Genomic DNA, 25,069 nt, shown 5'->3' with positions numbered 1-25,069 from the left:
TACACTGAAAATAACATGTTTGGAGTATGAGTGAACAAACCCAACAAGATAAGATTTATAATGAATCTCAAGAACACCTATCAAGAACTTAAATCATTCAACTTTTAAGAATGAAATTACACTGAAATTAACATGTTTGGCGTATGGGTGAACAAACCCAACAAGATAATATTTATAAGGAATCTCAAGAACACCTATCAAGAACTTAAATCATTCAACTTTTTGAGAATGAAATTACACTGAAATTAACATGTTTGGTGTATGGGTGAACAAACCCAACACTATGGAAGCTTACATACCTCTTAGGGATTAAAGTCATGACGAAAATCTACAACATAACACTAGACTCGCGACGAACACTTGACCTCTCCTCTTTCTTCTCTTTTCTCCTCTTTCCTCTTCTTTCTCTGCTTGAACTCTCAACTAAAACCTAGGTGTATATGAGACGGGCTTGATAAAAAGAAACGGGGTTTGGCTTATGGATTTTGGTTGGGACAAGTATTTGAACATTTTGGTGTGCCTGTAAAGAAGTGGCGGATTCAAACCATTTCTGATGTCATGGGGATGGTGGATTATATGAACATGCCTGGTACGCCTAAAAAGGTTGATGTAAAATCTCAACGGTTAAGGGCTTCTCTCACTGCTATAGAAGAGGAGATGGAAGCATCAAAAATGGCTCACTCAGTAGAGATGGAACAGATTTAGCTTGCTCATAAGTTGGAACGAGAGGAATTGATTGATGAGAACAGTAGGATTAAGGAAGAACTCACTCAGACTCTGGCTGCTTTACATCACGAAAGAGAAGTGAATTCTTGGCATCTACAAAGTATCATGGGTTTGCTAACGAAGGGATCCTCAACCTCTTCCACCTCTGTGGCACCCTCTGTTTAATCTATCATTCCTATATGCATTGTCTTATAATTTTTGTTCTTGACTAGTTAAGACTAAAGTAGACATTACTATTTTTGTATGTATATTGGTTTTATGTCTAACTCTTGATGTAACTAATGACTATGTCTGATGCTCTATTTTTGTATGCATATGTACTTTGGTTTTCAATTTTTGGCTAATGGCAAAAGGGGGAAGCAGCATGCAGATGAAATGCAGATGATATAAAGTCTTCTATATATTGATATGTTGTGTACCTATTCAAATTCAAATGCAAGCTGATTATTTGCCATAGTCAAAAAAGGGGAATTTGTTAATCTTGAGATTTTGAAAATGGCAAAATTGTATTGAACAGGTAACGCAACATGTTCCAATGAAATACTGCAGCGTGTATGCAAGTGGCAGCGTACGAGTTGTGCTTAGTTATATATTGAAACTTATATGTACGTTTTTGTTTATCGTAATTTACTTGGTTAAGGAAAACTACTGAAAACAAATTTGAGTGCAATAAGGTTTTGATTAAAGTCCAAATAGAAGTCAACAAGGATTTGTAGAAGACAAATACGAGTTGATTTGTACAAGGATTGGTTGAATTTCTGAATTATTAATAGGGAGCTATTTGTATCAGAAAAAATTGCGCACTTACAAAGAGAGGAGTTCAAAACACGATCAAGAGATTTGAGAGAGTTTTGATAAATACTTTTGAGTGCTGCGAGTTGAGTGAAAAAGTTGTAAGATTGTATTCAAGAGTCTTGTTTACAATTTGGGTAGTAGATTGCTTGACAAGTTATAGTACTTGAAAAGCATTGAAAAGATAGAAAACTAGGGAGTAGTTTTTTGTCTTGAGTAGAAGGAATTAGAGTTATAATTCCTTAGGTGCTAAAGCATTGTAATCTTTGTATTACTTGAAATTTACGAATAATACAAAGTGCTGTTCAAAATAATTATTGTTAAGTTTTCAAGCAAACAGAAACTAGTAGTTTGTACGTGTTCCTTTGAAGAATTCAGGAGGGTAGAATTCCAACAGTTTCTACATTAAAGTTCTTATCGTTTTATCTTGAATGTATCTTCCCTTTTTCTTCAATTCGTATACGGTCTTTTAATGGATTAGGGAAACTTTCATGTAAAAATTAGTAGATGCTTTAATTTCCAGCTTCTGAGTAGTTTTTATTTTCTTTTGCATCCATTAGAATATTTAATGGGGATGTGAAGAAAATATGGATTTAATGAAATTCAATATTTCAGAAACTAAATAATATGATGGATCATCAAAGAGAATTAAACGATAATCAGCTTTGACATTGTAAACATCTGAAGAAGTTAATAGCAACTTATAAACTAAAGAAAACTAAAGTTAATGCACAAATGTGTTGCATTTGTTTTACTGCTCAATTCTATTGCATGAGAACTGTGATATATGTACCACTTTTGTTACTGCTCAGCTAAATGATACTCTTGTTCTTTCTTCTTCTTTTGCTTATTAATCGATATAATAGGCTTCCTACTTCTATCAGTTTTAATTTGACATTTTAGTCCAGTGGAACACGTTAATCAGGAAGCACGCAGAAGTTGTTGCTGATGACGATGTTGTCTTTCCTGTTTTCAAGATGTTCTGCAAGGTGTGCATCATAATGTTCTTTCCCTTAATTTCTCAATAAAATTTCAATGCTCGAATTCATCGACTTTAACCTCTCTGTTTTCAAACCTTGTAATATATCATGCAGAAAAGATACAACTGCATTCCAGATGAACACTACGTGCAGACATTATTGGCAGTAAGTAATCAATTATTTACCTAAGGTGCTTTTCGATTTCAGACTTCTTGTATGTTTGTTCTTTCTCGTAATTGGGAAAATTCCTTCAGTATTGTTTGAGAGAATCATCATGTATTTAATCAGCTCTACGTGTACTTGTTTTTTTGTTTCTTTTTTTTTTGTGAATAGATGCATGATAGTGACGGAGAACTAGAACGTAGAAAAATAGCCAATACAGAGTGGAATCGGACAAAATTGGTTGGCATCCTATGACATTTAGCTATGCAGATGCAGGGCCTGAAAAGATCAAGAGAACAAAAGGTATACTTATCAGGCAGATATATAATATTGGATCGTCTTCCACATAAACATTTGACTACATTCATCTCTTTCATGATTTGAGTTTTATCATGTACGCTGACAGTGTAAAAGAATTTTTAACACTAGCAGATTATCTAAAAGAATGAAGCCTATTACAGCTTCTATGTACCGTTAGCATATGTAAGTTAAATGCTGTGTGTTATCTAGTTGGTTAGTTTTCTCTGGTTAGTTTTGCTTCAAACCATTTGTCCTTCACAACTGACTGGTTTATGCAAATTGGATCCTACTGACAGGATATCGACAACGTTTACCACGAGACTGAGTACTGAACAGAGTGGTGCCATAATAAGTCTACACTGGTACCATGTTTTCTGTTTGCAAAGAAATTTTCACAAGGAGCTGCAATGCATCTACAGAGTGGAGGAGTAATTTATCAGTTTGATGCCTCTGCTCTAATGGACCCAACGTCATGATTTTCATCGTTGATTTTGTTTCTAATGCTTCGTGTTTACATCTCTCATGAACCAATTTTGCTTTGTAGGTCAGAAGATCCTTACAGCCGTTGAGATCTTAGTGGTCGTTTGGTTGTTAGTTAAGATATAATTATTCGTGTATTAAAACTAGCATAAATAGTACCATGCATGTTTGGTAGCATTTTAATTTCTATGTATAAAATGCAGCTTAGTTAATACTTTATAATGTGTCATAACTATTAACATGTATAAGTTGCGAGGGAATGTATGTATTATTTACGCAAGGTATAAGATGAAAAACCAAAATACATAAACATGACCCTTAACTTGACTTCAACAGATAACTATGCCCTTCAACTTTAAGTGTGCACAAGTAGACACTTAAACTTTGTATAAATTGAAAAAGTAGACAAATTTGTCCTACATGACATAATACTGGAGGACGCACGTAGGACACAAAATCGCCATGTAGGACGAATGTGTCTATTTGTTCAATTTTTTTTATACAAGTTTAAGTGCCTACTTGTGCATATCCAAAGTTAAGGGCTATAGTTATCTATTGACGTCAAGTTAAGTGTCATATTTATTTATGTATTATGCCATGATTAAAGTTTGCATAGCTAGTCAATGGGTTACAACCATCCAAACAAGGTGTAGGTTGCTAAAATTTTAAATTTTGATAAATATCAAAGATACCCCTTAATTAAGTTAAAAGTTGACTAATTATAGCATAATATTTCACAATCAGGTTAGTTAGAAAAACATACTTTGTCCACCCTATTGACTACAAAAGCCAGAAATACAAAAATGAATATGTGTTACTCTGCTTAAGTGCATATGTAACAGATAATTTGTGGAAATTAAAGCCGGCTCTTATTTTGGTCAACCAGTAGGATCTGACTGTTTCGGCATGGAATGTGGTGGGACAGTTAGGAGCCTCGAAAACGAAGAAACTATACATGAAAGAGCTTTATTTGTAATATAATAGGCTTACCAAGCACAAATTTGTAATTATTTGAGTTATCTAACGTAATCATAATCATTCACATTTCAGTTATTAAGTTTTTACTTTTTATGTTTGAATCTTAGTTATTAACTGTATTTTTTCACAAATTTGTATGTTTTGTTCAGTCGCATTGCACAGAAATGAATGCCTAAGGTAGTTCTTTAGCACTTTGAGGTTCTCCTTCACTTTTTTCTAATCCTGCAAATGATAGCATAACTCTTTGTATGAACTTAAAAATTCTATTGTGTACTAGTGTCAACAATATAATACTCTCTCCGTTTAAAAAAGAATGTCTCTATTCTCTTTTTAGTTTGTTTAAAAAAGAATAATCTCTTTTCTATTTTGGCAACACTTTAACTTTAACTTTTCACGTGGCATGTTTAAAACCACAAGATTAAAGTGCATTTTGGTACATTTGACATAACTTTAATTTAGAATCACAAGATTAAAAAGTCTTATTTATTTTCTTAAACTCGGTTCCAAGTCAAACTAGGTCATCCCTTTTGAAGCGGAGGAAGTAATATTTATCTACTAATAAAAATAATAGTTTTGTAAAGAATTAATTACTCCATCTGTACCTATTTACTTGCCCATTTCCTCTTTTAGCTATCCCTATTTATTTGTTCATTTTTACAAATCAATAAAAGATAAAAAAAAAATCTTTTATATCCTCATTTAAACTTTTTTAAAATTTCCAAGTTTTAATTAATTCATTCTTTTTGAAACCATAATTAATAAGGGTAAAATTATAACTTCACTATGCTAATTATTGCCATCTTAATATGTGTATTATTTTTAAAGTGAACAACTAAATAAAAACGAAGAGAATAATATAGTGACATGTGATGAAAACGAGATAACTTTGTGTAAATAAAAAAATATTTACGTTATTGATGAGATTAACGGCTATATAACCAATATAAATGATCCAAAGGTTGGTAAGAATAAAGATATCCACGGTATATTTTGTTTTTATATGAAATAAATAGTTGACAATATGTAAAATTGTGGAGCTTTTTATACAAATATAAATTTGTAGATTAATTTTATATTTTTAAACATATATTTAAAATCACGATTCTCAAATATCAAACCTTTTGAATTCATCTCATTTTTTCAAATTACGAGATGAACTCACATATCGACATACCAATTCTATCTCATTAATAAAACATAATTACATGTCCAAACACCTATTAATATGACCATTGAATATTGAATAGTCAACTAAAAAAGAGAAAGGACCAAAAGGCGGAATAGATAGATTGCGTGCTTCATTGATAGTTTAACTTTTTTTTTAAAGTCAATAGTAATATGTTTCTTGTCTTAATTAAATTCTTGTATTACTTCCTTTTGTTGAGGCATCACATATCCATTAAAAAAAGGTTTAGGACATAAGTTATACATCACTTTTGCTATATAATGATTCTAAAATTGATCTTGAAAATATAAATAATTCAAAGTAAAATTATAAATATGAGCAGTTAACTCTTGAAATATTACCTAGAAAATGTAAATGAAAGACAAAAATAAAAAAGAAATTCAAAAACTCCGTAGAACTTTGAGCAATTTACTTATTTTAAATTGTGAAGAAAAAACTCAACAAGTAACTCATTTTGAAATGGGGGAATATTAATGAGAAAACATGATTGTGTTAATTAAATCATTTTTTTAAATGAAAAAGATTCAAAATGTCATGAAAAAAGGCTTATCTATGTCATAAGTTGAAAATTTAGCTCAAATATGTCATTTTGATTAACAAATAATGACATGAATTAGTCTTTTCTCAAACAATGATATAAATGAGCCAAACTTTTAATAAATAACATAAATAAATTTTTTTGCGAAACCCGATAATATATTTAAGCATTTTTCCTTGATAAAAGATCACATGCAGGAAAAAGGAAAACACAGAGAGAGAAAAGAGAGAGGAACCATCTTGTTGAAATTTGAGTGACATGTCTTGATATGTTATATTTAGGGCCTAAAATTGTAACCCTAAAAGAAGATACATCTAAACAGGAAGGACTAGATCTTACTCTCTATTACAATTGAGAATTAAATAAGAAGTAACTAAGAAAACTAGTTACTATTTGCCAAAAAAAAAAAAAAGATCACAAAACATGGTGGCAATAAAGGTGAAAATAGACCTAAGATGGATCATGATCTATTAATCTTGATCTTATTTTTCTTGTGTAAAATTAAGGAATTCACTAATTAAGTTAACTATTCCTATCTGCATAATTTCCGAAACCTGAATTTTTAATTAGAAAAATAAATTTACGTCTAGTGCCCGATGTTTAGCTACAAAAGTTGATCCTCGATAAATAAAATGTGTCAAACAAATAAAAAATGATAATTTTTTTTTAAAAAAAAATGGAGGTAAGGAAAGGAGAAATTGAAGTGGTATTACAAACGAATTAAACCTTCATCAATAAGGTGAAAGTTCAGATATAACAAATGAACTGAGTTACTAAGATATCTAAAACAACGAGAAAAAAGAGAAGACATTTTATTAATTATACTTTCTTCAAGCCATATATCTAAAGGTGATTTTTCAGTTTAACTAATGAGATTTGACTTGGGAATAATTCACCTTTACTACCTCATGAGCTCAAACAATATCTGGAGATTTAGAAATCAACATAAGAAATTTCCTCTTAACATCCTTTGTGAATTGTCACTACAGCCACTTGCTCTACAACACTTTCAAGGTTCATCTTCTTTTTCCTTATTTACACAAACATAATTCAAGTTTTCCAGTAATTCCATTCCTTCTTAGGCCAAACTTTCATGACTTGAATTTTGATGTAACAATATTCACATTGATAGAGACTACCATTAAACAAAATTTCATTCTTGACAAAAGAAATTCCCTATAAATACCACTTGGTATATTCTCCATTTATTTTCAAATCAAGCTAGTGATCAAACTTTAAGTATTACAAAACTCCTTAATTACTAATAAAATGAATTCATTCAAGTTCTTATTTGTTATCTTACTATCAATTTCCATAACCATTGCTCTCTTTCCTTCATTATCTAGTCAAGAATTACACCTTGAAGCCTTAGATGCATCTTATTCGCGAGGAAAGACCTCTTTTCTTGCCCCAAAACAACGATATGTTGCAACCTGTGATAAATACCCTAGGGTTTGTTCTGCAAAGGGCAGTCGCGGGCAAGATTGTTGCAAAAAACAATGTGTGAACGTCCTCAATGATAGATCCAATTGTGGGAAATGTGGTAACAAGTGCAAGTACTCTGAGAGATGCTGCCAAGGGTGTTGTGTGAACATATATGTTAACAAGAAGCATTGTGGCAAGTGCAACAATGAATGCAAAAGAGGTAGTTCATGCTCTTATGGAATGTGCAACTATGCTTAATTAATTAAGTGATTACACTTTAGGTATATAGAAGTTAAATTCCAATCAATTATATACATTTAAGTAAAATGTGTTGGTTTCATGTAAGGGATTTCATTATTTGTCGTATGGGAATTAATTTATGTTAAGAATAATCATTTCATGTTTAGATCTTCTATTTAGAAGTATATATATAGCTAATTTGTTTTTGTGTCCAAGTATATAATTAAGCAGACTAAAAAACTTTCTTTTTAGATGGTTCTAAATTGTAATACCCCAAAAATTTCTAAACTAAGATCTAAATAATATAGACCGGATACTTTCCTAATGATGCATTGGTGCTAAGATCCAATTTTTAAGCGTGGTAAGTGTATTAGATGTGAATTAAGATCTAGAAATTCTCTAGCACAAAGTTGAGTTGGAAGCTTTCTTACAGATTGAGTTTCACTACAAGATGTTACTTGAGTCAACTTCAAACTATCATATATCTCTTAGAATATGCAGAGTTATGTGTCTCATTAGCTATCAAATTAAAGGGTTACGAGTTTTCTTTCCAACACCACCAAATTTGCATCAATCTGAGTCCAAAGTAAATAATTACGATCGTTTTATAACTACAAATACTCCAATCTGAGAATTTTGTTCCCAATTTCCACGAATTGAAAACTACCTTCCGTGAAGCCATTTACGAGCAGTGGTTCTAGCTCATGCAATTGAACTTAAAGTTCTCGCATGAATTCCAAGAAACAACCAATCCATGAGTTGTGTATCATTCTACAGACCCATGTATATCATATATATTAGTTGTATATCAATGTTTTAAGATTTCACAAGAACAATATTTTGAGTTTTTTTCCTCACTTTTCACTCTTTGGTATCCCAACAGCTCCCAAGAGCTCTCTTAAACCCTACTAAGTCATGGTAAGTGTTCTCCATGATCTTAAAACATAAATCCAAAAATTTCAATAAGATTCAAACATCAAATCCTCTTTCTATCTTTAGTGAATATAAAAAATTCAATTCTAGGATTTGAGAATTCCTAGAATTGAATTTTATAGAAAAAACGTCACGAATTATTCCTTGAGAATCAAGATAAGCACACTCTCATAATTTTTAGTGATTTTGACTTCTAGTTATGTAGCCTAAGCAAGAATCTACCATAAAAAAACATGGGATTTTCAAGAAATGAACCCAAGAATTTCAAGAAAAGACTCTGCATCTGGTTAAGGTTCTTCTTCCAGATTTTTGTGGAGAATTTAAGTTAAGTAAGACTATTATAGTGAGGAACTAAATTATTCTCCACCCCCTGTATCTACAATTTCAGTTAGTAAGATCAAAGCTAACTTTTTTACCCAAAGTTTGTGATTTTCAAATTGCTCTATTTTCCTAATTGATACTTGATTTTAGTATAGAAATTATAGTACTTAATATAGTTTATGATCTTCGATTTATGGTTCATGCTGATTTTACCACATGGACCCTTTCTAGCTAAAAGTTATTTGGAAACCTTGTCATGGTAATTTGTATGTATTGTTTTCATGAGTAAAGTAAGTTTCAAAATTTTAAAGAAGTCTTTCAAGAAAAAGTTCAAGAAAGTATATTTTGATTGAAGTGCATTATTTTAGAAAGTTTCAAGAACATATTTTTCTTCAAGTGATTGTTTTAGAAAAATTCAATATATTTTAACATCATGACGCATATTTTCCGAAAGAAAGAATAGACATATTCTTAAATAAAACATGATCAACTTTATAAAAAAGCATAGTCAAGTTTTATTAAAGTTTAGTTCTAAAAAAGTATTAATAAGCATAAACTTAAAGTATCAATTTTTCAGTTTTTTCCTTTCTTAAAATGAAATTTCTTTCTTAAATGGGATATCATAAAATTATTGAATAATATTACAATATTTTGATAGTAGTATTTAACACCGAGTTGGGTAAGAGTTCATATAATTCAAACCCCACAATTGCACCACCAATATAGAATAAGGTCGTGTCTTTGATTCAGGTAATTCCTCAGAAAGTTCATAGTTAGGGCATAGAGATTAGATCTATTAGCTTAGTTCGTTCTTTATCTTGACAAGGTATAGGATGACTCTGTCTACAGGAAAAAGACGTTGTACCATCATGATGCTCAAAGTGATGGCTGTCGATTTGAGAGATTTTCCAAGGAAAGTAAAGTCAATATTATATTAAGTATTCCCTGTTATTGCATACATTCAGTTCTAAAGTCTTGTTGTTAACGTACACATGCATGTTTTACTATTCGGTTGACCTTATTTTATTCTATCTTTACAGTTCTTTATTTGGCTAAGTATGTTCAGTTTCAACCAATTGTTTTATTCGACTATTTCACATGACGTACATTTTATGTACAAATGTTATTCGATGTTGAATCGTTTTATGACGTGAATTCAATTACTTTGTTAATGTGACAAATGGGTCCTTGTCCATGATCTTGCATATTCGAGTATACTACTTCTACATGAAACAACCCTTACAATCGCATTATTGGCTATAGATTGGTTTATGGAGCAAGCCTTACATAATATTTCTCGAGAAGAACATTATTACTAAAAATTAGAGAAAAATGATGACCAAAAGAGACGGATTGTGTCGCCTGTTTGGTCAAAATCCACGGAAAAATGATGCAGTCAAGTTTGTTGCTTTTTGGCTTGACGCTTTGAAAGAGCGCTGGACAACATCAAAAGACTGCTTCGCTTTCTGTTTTTTTAATAAAAAATATTTTCTTGAATAATGTGACGCTGTCGCTCGATTTTTTTTATTATAGTTTTTCCCCCAAAAAGCAACGTAGTTAACATGCAACCTTCACGGTATTAGCACGACGCTCTAACCAAGTGAGGTTATGGGCCTCAATATTGATTTTTAGCTAATATTAAGGCAAAATTATGTGGATAAATAAACATATACTAGTTAATTAGTTAACATAGATATAGTTTGAATCAATTACAACCCACAACTTAATTAACCTGTAATTACGTCGCTTAGACATATACAAATGCAAATTATACATACATACATACATACATACATACATACATACATATATATATATACATACATACATATATATATATATATATACATATACATATATATATATATATATATATATGTATCCGCTCTTCATTCTCTACCCTCTCTCCTCGTTCTCCCAATATCTCTTGCCTCTCTCCTCCCTTTCCCACTCTAGCTCGCCAGATATACAAATGCATATGTATTCTCACTCATCTCTCTCCTCCCTCTCCCAATCTCGCTCGCCTCTCTCCATCCTCTCTCACTAGCCTCTCTTCTCCCTCTAACGTGTAACTACAAATCGTGATTAGCAAATTATAGCTATAAAACATAATTAACTTATTTTTGAGTGACCATACGCGAAAATTCTCCCACCATTAATCGGACGTTTTTTCCAAATAATGTATAAGAAAATATTTTTATAAAAAAGTAGTACTTCTAAACCACAAAGTAAAGGATTAGTGTACAAAAGAAAGTGAAAGTGCATTGTCAGATAAAAAAAAATTGTAAGATTTGAGTTAGTATCAACAATCGGCAACTCTTAACTCCATAGATCTGTAAAACCAATATAAAAATCTTCGTCAAATGTGAGTGCTGCAAAAGAAGAAGAATGCTCTGTAGAAAGAAAATTAAGAAGAAACCGTATAAACAAGAAACGCTCAACAATTCACACGTTGTAACTATTAGGACTACCATGGAATATTTTTGTTTATCACATCCTATATATACCAAACGACTGCTTAAGAATTTTCAAAGGCACTACCATGTCTTTGAGTAAGCAAGCTAGGAAGGTTCAAAATCGAACCGAAATTGATAATTCGAATAAAAAAAAGTTATTGGTTTATCAGTTTTAAGTTATTGTTAGTGGTTTTAATAATGTTTATAATTTTTTTTGTTATCGGGTTATTGATTCTTAACGGTTTAAAATTTTTCTTAACGGGTTAATCGATAATTAATCCCATAGTAAATTTAAATAATGGAAAAATGACGGAAATCCCACCTTTAAGTTTTCTTATTACCATTATCCCCTTTAGTTTTACAAATCCCCAAAATCTCTTAATTTCACGCATCAGATTAATGTATTAGCTCATCAAAATAATGTATCTCGCGCATCAGATTAGTGTATCTCGCACATAAGATTCATGTATCATGTATAAAATGTAATGTATCTTACTTAACGATTAATGTATCAGATAAGTGTATCATGTATAAAATGTAATGTATCTTACTTAACGATTGATGTATGTCGCGCATCAGGGTAATGTATCAGCACTTATATTTTTGTATCAGTTTGAGAGATTTATGTAATTATAAACTTATAAGGGACAAATGGCAATTTTGCCTTCAAAGTATGTGATTTGTGTCCTTTGCTTTTTATTATGTTTATACCATTTTGTATATAAAGTTCTTGACTTAGAGTTTGATTTCCTACTTTTATTTTTGGTTGAACAAAATGTAACTTGTGAATTCATGTGCATAGTTTATTTGGTTTGTCACCTTATTTCTAAGTGATTTTCAATGATTTTTTTGTGTCAAATCTTAAAGATTAAAACGTAACTGAACCGAACAGATAAACCAATAACATAAAAGTCAATATCTTAATGATTCTATAACGGTTTAGCATCTCTACAAACCGATAACCAATAAATCAAATCAATAAACTTTAAAACCGAACAAGGCGATACACAACCCTAAAAACCATTAACATTATAGATTAATTTAAATCAAGTCTAATTCTATATATGTACCTTTTGTACTAATTATGATTAATGAATGTATCTATTATCACTTCAATTTATTGCTTAAACATGATAAATTAATGTGATTTTATGCACACACTCCATGCACAACATGTCTTTTGTTTTTCTCTTTAGTCATTTTTAGATAATACTATTAGTATTTGAATAAGTGTGTTGCATGTGTGTTTCAGGAGAATTTTCATAAATTTGTTAGAATAATTAAAATTTTATGAAAATATACATGTAACGAATAATAAAATGCAATAATTACTAACATATCTTTGAAAATGGAAAATAGTATCAACTAAGGAGCATATCTTAATGTTTAAAATCAAGTTCTTTTAAGCAACCAACGATAGGTTTTGAATTTTGGTTAGTAATTAACAAACTTTCAATAAAGTTACAAATAACTAATCAATCAGAAATTTATAAAAAGTTAAATTTAAAAAGTTTAATAGATAAAAATACAAAATAAAATAAAATAATACAATGTACTCATCTTTCTTAAAACTTTTATCATACAATATGTATAGATGTAAGAAAAAAATACATAAATAGTACATAATTTTCCAACTTCTCGTTGATTGCTTCTATCATAACCAATAAAAATTCAAGATCCTTCTTTGTTGAGTCCAACTAAAGTATGAATCAATAAAAAAAAAATATAAATGTTTCACCACTTTAACTATAGAATGAAAAGGATACCGAAGGATCTGTGAAAAAAACAAGATAATTTATATTAATGAAGCAAAGAAATAAGGGGGTTTAGGGTATTAAGATTTAGGATTGTAGTTATTTCTAAGTGTTAATGCAATCAAGAAATAAGGGTTTCAATTATTGAAATTTAGAGCTTGTTTATATTCCAACATGTAAAGTTAATAAAAAATTTGTTATTCATTTAATGCATTAAGATGAATGTATATTACTTCATGAAAACGTTGATGACTTTCTAATTCACCATCCTTTACTATGATGTGAATGTTATGAAAATGAAAAAGCGTGAATTATGGAATTAATCTTTTGAATAAAGGAATTAGAAATAAGAAGTACTTTAAAGTAGATTATTAAAATGCTCTCTCTCTCTCTCTATCTATCTGTCTATCTATTTATATATTAAGTAAATTGAAGGAGAAAAATAAAAATAAATACACTTTTGAATTAAAAAAATGTAAATAATAAATTTTTGTAAAAGAATAAGAATGTCAACAATTTCTTATGAATATTTTCATCTTTTAATTTTCGACTTAACACCTTTTCACTTCAATAATAATAATAATAATAATAATATTAATAACAACAACTATTTAATATTAAATTGATTAACTATTTTATATATTTTTACTAAGTATATTTCAATTTTCAACTTTTTTGTTTCCGCTTTTAGTAATATATGATAGATGTTAATAAAGAAAAAATAAACTTAGTGAATATAACTTAGTGAATATTCTAATATTACCTCTCAAATGGATATATCCATATTGTTTGAACTAGACCTCCGAAGCGGGGCTCTAGTACAAGGTGAATTGGAAAATACTCTATCACATCAAAGAAACCACATGAAAAGATCTTCTCTAACTTAGTAGTAATAACATGAATATTTTCTTCCATCTTGTCTTAACTATTCTCCAACAACTTGCCAGAAACAAATCTTTAGAGAAAAGACTTATCACTGTGATTGATTTTCACATCCTTTTGGATAGATGACTAAAAGTGATAGAAATTAAAGTTTTTAACGTTAATAAGCAAATTCGAACCATTTTTTTAATATTTGTTTCTTGATTTAAAATCTAACAAAGATATATCTGATTAGAAAATAAGTAAAATGTTCGATGGTCTCACAAACAAAGAAAACACGAGATACGAAAAATAGAAAAAACAAATTATTTCAAGAAACAATCAATTGCAAATACTTATCCGCCACACTAATTAATAATGTGTCAAGTACTTAACCTTGAATAAGGAGTCAATATTAGCTCCTCGGACACTAACAAGACTACTTAATTGTAGAGCTGTCCATATGGGTTTACCCACCCCATCTGGGCTAATCCATATAGACTTTGAAAATTTACGGGTCAAGTTGGGTTAGCCCATATTTGGTGTGGGTGAGAAAATAATTGGCTCAACCCACAAGTACGTGGGATGGCCGGATCGGCCCTCTTTTCTTTGAAATATTTCTTTTATAATTTTTTAAATTAAATTATAGTTTAAAAATATTATCATAAATATCGATAAGACAATATTACATGGTGTTAGTGTTAGTGCTTGTTAACTAAATCCACAAATAACATTATCTTTATAATATTTATTATGTTTGATTTCAAAGAAAAGTATAAATAACTAAATAGAAATATTAACCTAATTGTTTTTCAATGATCATAATAAAACACAAAAATTATGACAATATTCCATAGGTTACAACCTATTTATTGATTCCCTAGAAATTTTAGGTAGTTTTTGTTTTATGTAGTACATATGTTATTATAAACATAATTTCCATTTAAATTGTAATATTTCGAACTTTAAAAAGATTTTGAGTTTAAACTCTTGTTATTTTTTTATACTCTATTTGATTTTTAATTTTAATTAGTATTTATTTGGTCCATGAGATGTCCTTACATATATTTTTCAAGCCCCACAAATTCACAAACTTATTCAGGCTGGGCTAAAAAACTCTTTATCTTAAATGATCACCAAAAATCGTAGTTCACCCTTAATAAATAACGAGTTAGGTCAGACCGACCCAATGAACCTAGCTCATATTGCGACTTTACTTAATTGACTATCTCTCATCCAATTAAAAGCATTAAGAACACATGGATATATCTATACAAGTAATTCTTCATTTCTAGATCAAATGGCCAAAATATTCTTATTTTGAGAAACACTTTTATTAAAATCAGTTTTTAGAAAAATAATAATTTATGTTTAGCTAATTATTTGAAAAGTATTTTTAAGCACTTTGATAAGAGATTGTGTCCAACCTCCTCATGTGCTTAGCCCCTGGAAATAAAGAAAATGGTGTGAGGTTATTATATGATTGAATAGAGGGTACATACAGAGTTCAACGAAAATTTTGTTAAATATGAGATTGATAGTTAATAATGACCCCATATTAAAAGAGGTTGACAAGAAGGTAGTTTTGGTGATACATACATCTAGAGTTTGAATTTAATTTCTCTTCTTCTTTCTTCTTTTGATTTTTCAATTTTTTTCATTCAAGTAGTAAATCCTGTGTTCTAAGTTTTATATAAATTTTTTGTTATCAATAAAAAATTGAAAGCTATTAACCCGTTGAGGTTTTATTCATAACTTATGTCCTCTTACAAAGTACAAAGTTTCATAATTTCAAATATTAATACAAAGTTACAATATAGTATGAAAAAAAATTAGTTTAACCCATTAAACATGACTAACCCGTTAAGAGTCAAGGGTTGGGCTAACTAGTATTTTCTCTTAAAACCCCAACCCCTAAATCAAACCTAAAGGTAAACCAATCTGATTTAGAATCGGAACGGTTAAGACTGACCTTTAAGAGGCAAGATATGTGCTAGCTAGTATTTTTTGAAGGCCTTACGTAATTAAGCATATTTCTATATCTTATATGTAATATTTTCTTGTTAATTTACATTACATAACTTTATTGACAAATCAACAAGTTTCCACCTAAAAAATTGTTAATGGATTCGATGACCATTTATCACATACTTATATTATGAGTTGCATCTCAGGAAAATATTGTTGAATCATTAACAAGCTTGACATGTAAAGAGAGAATCAATGAGTTACCTCTTCCTTTTATTTTCTTTTCCTTTTAAGTATAAATCAAAATTAACAAACACAATTACTAATTTGCCTTGATTTCAAATTCACTAAATCTAATTTCTTCATATATGGTAAAATCATAGATGTGTACAAGCCCCTTACTTGGAGATACATTAAGTGAGAAAGTTTGACTTTACATATGAGATTGTTTGGGGGGAAACTTTAAATGGAGGACTAGAATAGATAAAGAGGAAAATACATATGGGATTGTTTAGCAAGCAAAATGAAATGACAATATTGTCCATTACATACATATATACAATACCTCATTAGTTCTAGGTTTTATCAATTTGAAAATTTGTCTTGGATCCATCGCCTCTCATCTTAAGGGTAAAACTGGTAAAAATGTTCCTCATTACCTCATTGAACATATCTCTATTGTCTCTTGAAATATAACGGACAATTAGAAAATTGGAGGCCCAAATTTGTCCTTATGTTCTTCTAAACTAAATTTTATTTGACTACAAAAATTGTCTTTATTACTTCAATTGTTTTCTTGCCAACTAAGTACACTTCAAGGGAACAATACATTTGTAATAAAATCCTACTACTAGTTTTATATGCCTTCTTCAGAAAATTGATACACTCTAGAGAGGAGAAAAGTGGAAGAAAAAATATGAGTAGCTCTGCTTCATCACCTTTTGAAACAAATGAGCAGCTACATACATATATATATATGTGTAGTATTAGTAATTTTCAATTACTATTTCTTTGGTTTAATTCATTCAAAATTGATTGTTTATTTCTATGTTTTTTTGTGTGAGATCTAATTCTTACCATTTTGTTTATGCATTTGTATCTCAAAAAGGAAATAGAAAATTATTTTTTCCTTTGATTGTTGATAAAATTTCATGAGGCTGACTATATGTTTGATAACCTCTTAATTGATTTGGTATAAAAGAGGGCGAATTTTCAAGAAATTGAATTTAGATCTACTATATGAAGTTGTGCTATGATTTTATTCTTATAAAACTAATAGATGATAATATATTGGAAATTTTCAGACTAATTTTATGAGAGAATTACATTTTATTGTAATTTAAGATTTATTTCAATAACAAAATTTCTAATCAGTCAAGAATTTCTACTAATTAGAGGGTATAATTGAGTGATGTAACAGTTAAATATTTCAATAAGCCTATTATAACTATACTTGGTAGGAGATCCATTGTGGTCAAGGGTACTCCTCTATCTTAAGTGTATTTTGAGTTTGAAAGAACTTACTTCGAATGAAGAAACTTAAATTATTAGTTCCTTATATTTTGATTGACAAATTTATTAGCCCTATTTGTAAATTACCCCTATTCCTATTAGGGAGGTGAGGCAATAAAAGACTTGATGAACCGTCCAAATTTCTGATATCAAATAAAAGCTTACTCAAGCCTCATAGTCATTCATTTATTTAGTACTTCCATATGAATGACTAAATAAAAAGAATCAAGCTCACACGTCGTAAAAATTTTATTTGAGTCTTATAATCATTAATTTATTCAGCCAATGTTACCTCTTTCAAGTTTTGTGAGGTGAGTGACCCTAGCTCTATATAACTTTCCTTCCTTCTATAATTGGTGAGCATCATTAAGGGTGTGATCATACAGATGAAATTTCATAATTATTAACCAATATCTCATATGAACCTTGTAATTGGAGAAAGATTTTTAAGGAAATTTTCCCCTCTATGGAATCTATGTGACCCAAATCTAAATTAGTGTGTTTTGTATGTACCTAATGTCTCTCTAAAAAATGGTCTGTCACAAAAGATATAGGTGATGTGGTTTCTCTCTGTGATGGAAAGATAACAGATGGGGTTTAAACAACTTCCATGAGTAATAGGATCACTCGATGTGCAAGATAAGATGAAATATCTCGTGCTTAAGTTTAAGATTATTTTGAAAGTAGTTTATTCCAAATTCCATATTTGATAAATTAGTTTAAGAATTATAATCAAAATTATATTCTCAAGATAATTTAGCCTGCATATCAAAGGATCTTTTTAAGTCGCACAGACAACATATTAAGGAGAAAGTGGACAAAAAATATATATATGATTTGGATCATGTTTTTTGTTCTTTAATAATCATTGACATGGATAATGTCATCAACTCAGAATTTTATGAAAGTGTTTCTCTTTTCTGTTACACTATAAGTTTATCATCAATCAATAGTATCCTACGAAAATCTTAATATACATTTTTTTATTGTAGATAAAATGTAGGTAGATGTTCTTAGAACTTCAACTAGAAAGAAGTGAAGTCTTTGTTTCTCCTAAAACTTAAACTCTAAACTAGCTAAGTCCCATCAATTGATTGGATTTGGTTCATTCCTAAACAAACCTTAGTAGATTTTTAAGTCTCTAAAGTTCATTAATCTTCATTAAACAATTGTTGGATGAGACGCTTGATAGATACTTAGCTTGATAAATATGTTATTTTATTCATAGTTCTTTTGATATGTGTATGTTTGATGATAATATCGTTTCAAATAAAATTTACTGTTCAAAATAATGAGAAAGACTGTTCAAGAGATAATTCGCTTAATAAATATTTTTTATGTTCTTCATAATTCTTTTTGATATATGTATATTTGATGATGATATTGTTCAAGTAAATTACTGCTCAAATAATGAGAAAGACTGTTTCAAAAGATAATTAGCTTGATAGGTATTTTTTATTTTCTTGTACTATGTATTTCTTATGATAATATTACTTTACTATATTTTAAAAAGTGAGAAAAAACCTTTTGCAATCCAAGCAGATCACTTGAAAATATCATAATCTGTTATTGTAATGATTTTTGCAGGGGGAATTGAAACTTGGAAGGAGTATGCCAACATGGCTAGGACCACTTTTGAAGAAGACTTTCTTTGGGGAATGTTTGGTGCATGATGTACTTCAAAAGAATGAAAGGAGCAAGTATTGTATCACACGTGATTCCGATTTATGCATGTATTGCATCTCTACAAACAAACACAATGATCATGACCAGCTAAAGATTTATCGACATGTTTACAAAGACGTTGTTTCTCTCGAGCAGATGAAGAAGTATATTGACTGCAAACTAATTCAGGTAAATTTAAATTGATATAAACAGTTACAACTAGAAATGAAAGAAGATTACATATATTGGTTATGAATTGATGCTCCGGACATTAATTTATTTAAACATTTGAATGATAATTAAATATAAGTTAATGAGATGTTAATCAGTTGTTATTATTTTGGATGTTGTTGTAAAAGTTTTGTTTATTAATATAAAAGTTGAGATTTTTAATTCAAAGTTGTAAAATATTTATGATAAAAGCAAATAGTTTTTTATACATACATACATGCATAAAATTTGTACTTTTTATTATAATCATCTAATTTAAGTGATAATAAATTTGTAAAATGATTACTAATTTTTTGGGAGCCTTTTGTCTAAAAGCAAGTGTTTTACTAGCTCTTTTCTTGAGCCATCTCTAGTTGGATCCACTAATTAAGTCATATTGTGTTTGGAATTGAGCTTGAACAAAATGACTAAAGTTTAATCTTTTTCTCTTAGAACTTAAGATCCATATGGTTGATTTTCTTGAGTTTGCCTGAAGTTCATGTACTTATAGATGAAGTTCAACTATTTTTTGTTGAACTTAAGTCATATATAAATTCAGACATTTTTATTTCACACATGTATATATAGTCTTACAACAAAGATTTATTGTTTTCTTTTTTACATGATTAACATCTATATGTTAGTGATGAGTTATATATAATTTTCTATGTGCAGACATACAAATGCAACAAGAAATGGATAATTGCTTTGAATCCTCTTCCACATTCTGGGTCTGGCTCTTTAATTGCTGGAGATCCTACTTGTCTCACTTGCAAAAGGAGATTGCATGACCCTGAACGGTTTCAATTCTGTAGCATTGCTTGCCAGGTACTTTTCTCTCCCTCAGTTTCAAATTTAGTGGTTGTTTGGCCATGATTTTTATTTTATTATTTAATATTTTTTTGAAATTGAATTCTGGAAACTATGCTTGATTAAAAACAGTCTCTTTACTTTTACGAGATAGTGTAAGGTTGAGTACATTGTACTCTCTCTAGGCCCTAGTTGTTAAATTTCACTATATATGTTATTGTTGTTGTTGTATAATCCGAAATAGAAAGTGGAAATTGATAAAACGTACTCCCTCTCTCATAATTTATGTGATATTATTTGAATTGACATGAATTTTAAGAAAGAAAGAAAGACTTAAAATGTTTGGTCCAAAATCTCTCATTAAAGCTAAAGTGAGTATTTTAAAGCCAAATTATAAGTAAAGATATAATTGTACTAAATGTTATGAATCAATCTCAGTCCAACATGGAACGTGACATCACAGAGTCAGGTATTAGATAAACAAGAAGTAATAAGATCAAAAGACCTTCACAAAGGTTGAATTGAGATCCATACCCAAATAGCAACTAGTAAAAAAAGAAGAGAAGTTGGAAAGATAGATTAGACTTATTGTTGTATGAAAGTCTAGTTCTACCCAAATCTCTAGAGTGTGTTTGGTATGAATGAAAATATTTTTTGAAAAATATTTTCCAATTTTCTCATGTTTGGTTGAGACAAAAGTATTGGAAAATGTTTTCCAAATCAACTCATTTTCCTCAAAATTAAGGAAAATGACTTCCCTTTAAAAATGAAGGAAAACATTTTCCAAAAGTCTTCTCCAACTTCAAATTACATATTTTTTGGCAAAAAAATAAAAAATCAATTTTAAAAATATTTCAATTTCAAAATAAATATTTTTCACTCAATCCCTGACCCCCCCCCCCCATTCCACTCACCCACCACTGATTAGCCCCCCACCCCCACCCCTCCCAAAAAAATTAGAGGTCGTTTTTTAAAATATTTTTATTTTAAAACTCCTCCCTCCCCCCGCCAGCCCCCTACCAGCACCCCCCTCCAAAAAAAATTTATTTTTAAAAAACATTTTCAACTTCAAAATTTTATTTTTTCACCTAACCCTGCCCACCCCCGGCAGCGCACCACCCCACCCACCCACCACACCCCCCAAAAAATTGTTTCTAAAAAATATTTTCAATTTCATAAATTATTTTCTACTCTAGTGAAAATAAAAGATTTTTCTCAAAAAATATTTTCATTCATAAATCAAACACTAAAAATTATTTCTACAAAATATTTTCTACTCACCAACCAAACATGAGAAAATGAATCCAAAATCTACTTGTTTTCCAGGACAACATTTTCCATGGAAAACATTTTCCTTCATACCAAACACACCCCTAGTCTTACTTTTGATATTTCTATATGTTTGTTTGGGTTCTTTTATTACTGTTTTAGTTGTAACATCAACTTTTGAAATTGTAATTGAACTTTAGTTTTATTAACATAGTTGAGAAGTGGTTATTGTTATATTGTATTTGAGTTCTTTATACAAAATATAGGGGAAACCCCCTGTTTTGGAGACACATAAAAAACTAATTTTTTAATTTCCGTTAAATAAAGGGTATATGTGAGCCATTTTGTAACGGCAGGGGTATATGTGAGCCGTTTGTATAACGGTAAGGGCATATATGAGCCACTTTTATAACGAGAGGTATATCAGCTCTAAATGACAAAGTTGAGGGGTATATCAGATTCTTTTCTCTTTTTTAAAAGTCAATAGTCATATGTTTCTTGTCTTAATTAAATTCTTGTATTACTTCCTTTTGTTGAGGCATCACATATCCATTAAAAAAAGGTTTAGGACATAAGTTATACATCACTTTGCCATATAGTTATTTTAAAATTAATCTTGAAAATATAAATAATTCAAAGTAAAATTAAAAATATGAGCAATTAACTCTTGAAATATTACCTAGAAAATGTAAATGAGAGACAAAAACGAAAAAAAAATTCAAAAACTCTGTAGAACTTTGAACAATTTACTTATTTTAAATTATAAAGAGAAGACTCAACAAGTAACTTATTTTGAAATGGGGGAATATTAATGAGAAAACATGGTTGGCTACTTGGAGACCTATTGATAATAGAGAAAATATTCAAATATGTCATTAAACTTTGAGAAAAAAGACTTGTGCATGTTATCCATTAAAAAATTGACTCATCTATGTCATTTTTTCATTTGAGAAAAGGTCATCTATGTCATTATTTGTAAAATGAAAATAGTTTCAATTTTGCAAAATTATTTTTTACACGCGGTCAAATATGATTGTGTTAATTAAATCATTTTTTTTAAATGAAAAAAGATTCAAAATGTCACCAAACTTTGAAAAAAGGCTCATCTGTGTCATAAGTTGAAAATTTAGCTCAAATATGTCATTATGATTAACAAATAATGACATGAAAGAGTCTTTTCTTAAACGACAATGATATAAATGAGCCAAACTTTTACCGAATAACATAAATAAGTTTTTTTACAAAACCCGATAATATATTTAAGCATTTTTCCCTTGATAAAAGATCACATGCAGGAAAAAGGAACACACAGAGAGAGAAAAGAGAGAGGAACCATCTTGTTGAAATTTAAGTGACATGTCTTTATATTTAGAGCCTAAAATTGTAACCCTAATAGAAGATACATCTAAACAGGAAGGACTAGATATTACTCTCTATTACAATTGAGAATTAAATAAGAAGTAACTAGAAAACTAGTTACTATTTGCAAAAAAAAAATTAAAAAAATAACAAAACATGGTGGCAATAAAGGTGAAAATAGACCTAAGGTGGATCATGATCTATTAATCTTGATCTTCTTTTTCTTGAGTAAAATTAAGGAATTCACTAATTAAGTTAACTTTTGATTATATTCCTCTCTGCATAATTTCCAAAACCAGAATTAATTACAAAAATAAATTTACGTCTAGTGCCCGATGTTTAGCTACAAAAGTTGATCCTCGATAAAAAAAAATGTGTCAAACAAATAAAAAATGATTTTTTTTTATCTTTTTAAAAAAATGGAGGTAAGGAAAAGAGAAATTGAAGAGGTATTACAAACGAATTAAACCTTCATCAATAAGGTGAGAGTTCAGATATAGCAAATCTACTGAGTTACTAAGATTTCTAAAACAAAAAGTGAAAAGAGAAGACATTTTATTAATTATACTTTCTTCAAGTCATATATCTAAAGGTGATTTTTCAGTTTAACTAATGAGATTTGACTTGGGAATAAATCACCTTTACTACCTCATGAGCTCAAACAATATCTTGAGATTTAGAAATCAACATAAGAAATTTCCTCTTAACATCCTTGGTTAATTGTCACTATAGCCACTTGCTCTACAACACTTTCAAGGTTCATCTCCTTTTTCCTTATTTACACAAACATAATTCAAGTTTTCCAGTAATTCCATTCCTTCTTAGACCAAACTTTCATGACTTGAATTTTGATGCCACAATATTCACATTGATAGAGACTACTATTAAGCAAAATTTCATTCTTGACAAAAAAAATTCCGTATAAATACCACTTGGTATATTCTCCATTTATTTTCAAATCAAGCTAGAGATCAAACTTTAAGTATTACAAAACTCCTTAATTACTAATAAAATGAATTCATTCAAGTTCTTATTTGTTATCTTACTATCAATTTCCATAACCATTGCTCTCTTTCCTTCATTATCTAGTCAAGAATTACACCTTGAAGCCCTAGATGCATCTTATTCACGAGGAAAGACCTCTTTTCTTGCCCCAAAACAACGATAAGTTCCAACCTGTGATAAATACCCTAGGGTTTGTGCTGCAAAAGGCAGTCGAGGGCCAGATTGTTGCAAAAAACAATGTGTGAACGTCCTCAATGATAGATCAAATTGTGGGAAATGTGGTAACAAGTTTAAGTACTCTGAGAGATGCTGCCAAGGGTTGTGTGTGAACATATATGTTAACAAGAAGCATTGTGGCAAGTGCAACAATGAATGCAAAAGAGGTAGTTCATGCTCTTATGGAATGTGCAACTATGCTTAATTAATTAAGTGATTACACTTTAGGTGTATAGAAGTTAAATTCCAATCAATTATATACATTTAAGTAAAATGTGTTGGTTTCAAGTAACGGATTTCATTATTTGTCGTATGGGAATTAATTTATGTTAAGAATAATAATTTCATGTTTAGACCTTCTATTTAGAAGTATATGTATAGCTATTTGTTTTTGTGTCCAAGTATATAATTAAGCAGACTAATAAACTTTCTTTTTAGATGGTTCTAAATTGTAATACCCCAAAAATTTCTAAACTAAGATCTAAATAATTTTTCATATGCATATAGACCGGATACTTTCCTAATGATGCATTGGTGCTAAGATCCAATTTTTAAGCGTGGTAAGTGTACTAGATGTGAATTAAGATCTAGAAATTCTCTAGCACAAAGTTGAGTAGGAAGCTTCCTTACCGATTGAGTTTCACTACAATATTTTACTTGAGTCAACTTCAAACGATCATATATCTCTTAGAATATGCAGAGTTATGTGTCTCATTAGCTATCAAGTTAAAGGGTTACGAGTTTTCTTTCCAACACCACCAAATTTGCATCAATTTGAGTCCAGAGTAAAGAATTACAATCGTTTTATAACTACAAATACTCCAATCTGAGAATTTTGTTCCCAATTTCCACGAATTGAAAACTACCTTCCGTGAAGCCATTTACGAGCAGTGGTTCTAGCTCATGCAATTGAACTTAAAGTT

The 25,069-nt window shown here is 29.6% G+C and overlaps 1 protein-coding gene and 1 pseudogene across 1 annotated transcript; both read left to right on the top strand.

The window, feature by feature from the left end:
- The window catches only part of LOC101253737 (glycosyltransferase BC10-like), a 34,400-nt pseudogene extending 30,665 nt beyond the window's left edge, over positions 1-3,735 (top strand).
- Positions 3,736-6,818: 3,083 nt separating this feature from the next.
- On the top strand, positions 6,819-20,456 carry LOC138342094 (protein RGF1 INDUCIBLE TRANSCRIPTION FACTOR 1-like). Its single transcript, XM_069294280.1, has 4 exons — positions 6,819-6,824; positions 19,200-19,466; positions 20,163-20,315; positions 20,430-20,456. The coding sequence occupies exons 1-4, from the start codon at positions 6,819-6,821 to the stop codon at positions 20,454-20,456; spliced, it is 453 nt and encodes a 150-aa protein (XP_069150381.1).
- The last annotated feature ends 4,613 nt before the right edge of the window (positions 20,457-25,069 follow it).

Source organism: Solanum lycopersicum, chromosome 2 (assembly GCF_036512215.1).
Source record: "Solanum lycopersicum chromosome 2, SLM_r2.1".
In the NCBI taxonomy this organism is placed as follows: domain Eukaryota; kingdom Viridiplantae; phylum Streptophyta; class Magnoliopsida; order Solanales; family Solanaceae; genus Solanum; species Solanum lycopersicum.
This window is presented reverse-complemented; position numbering and strand designations above follow the sequence as displayed.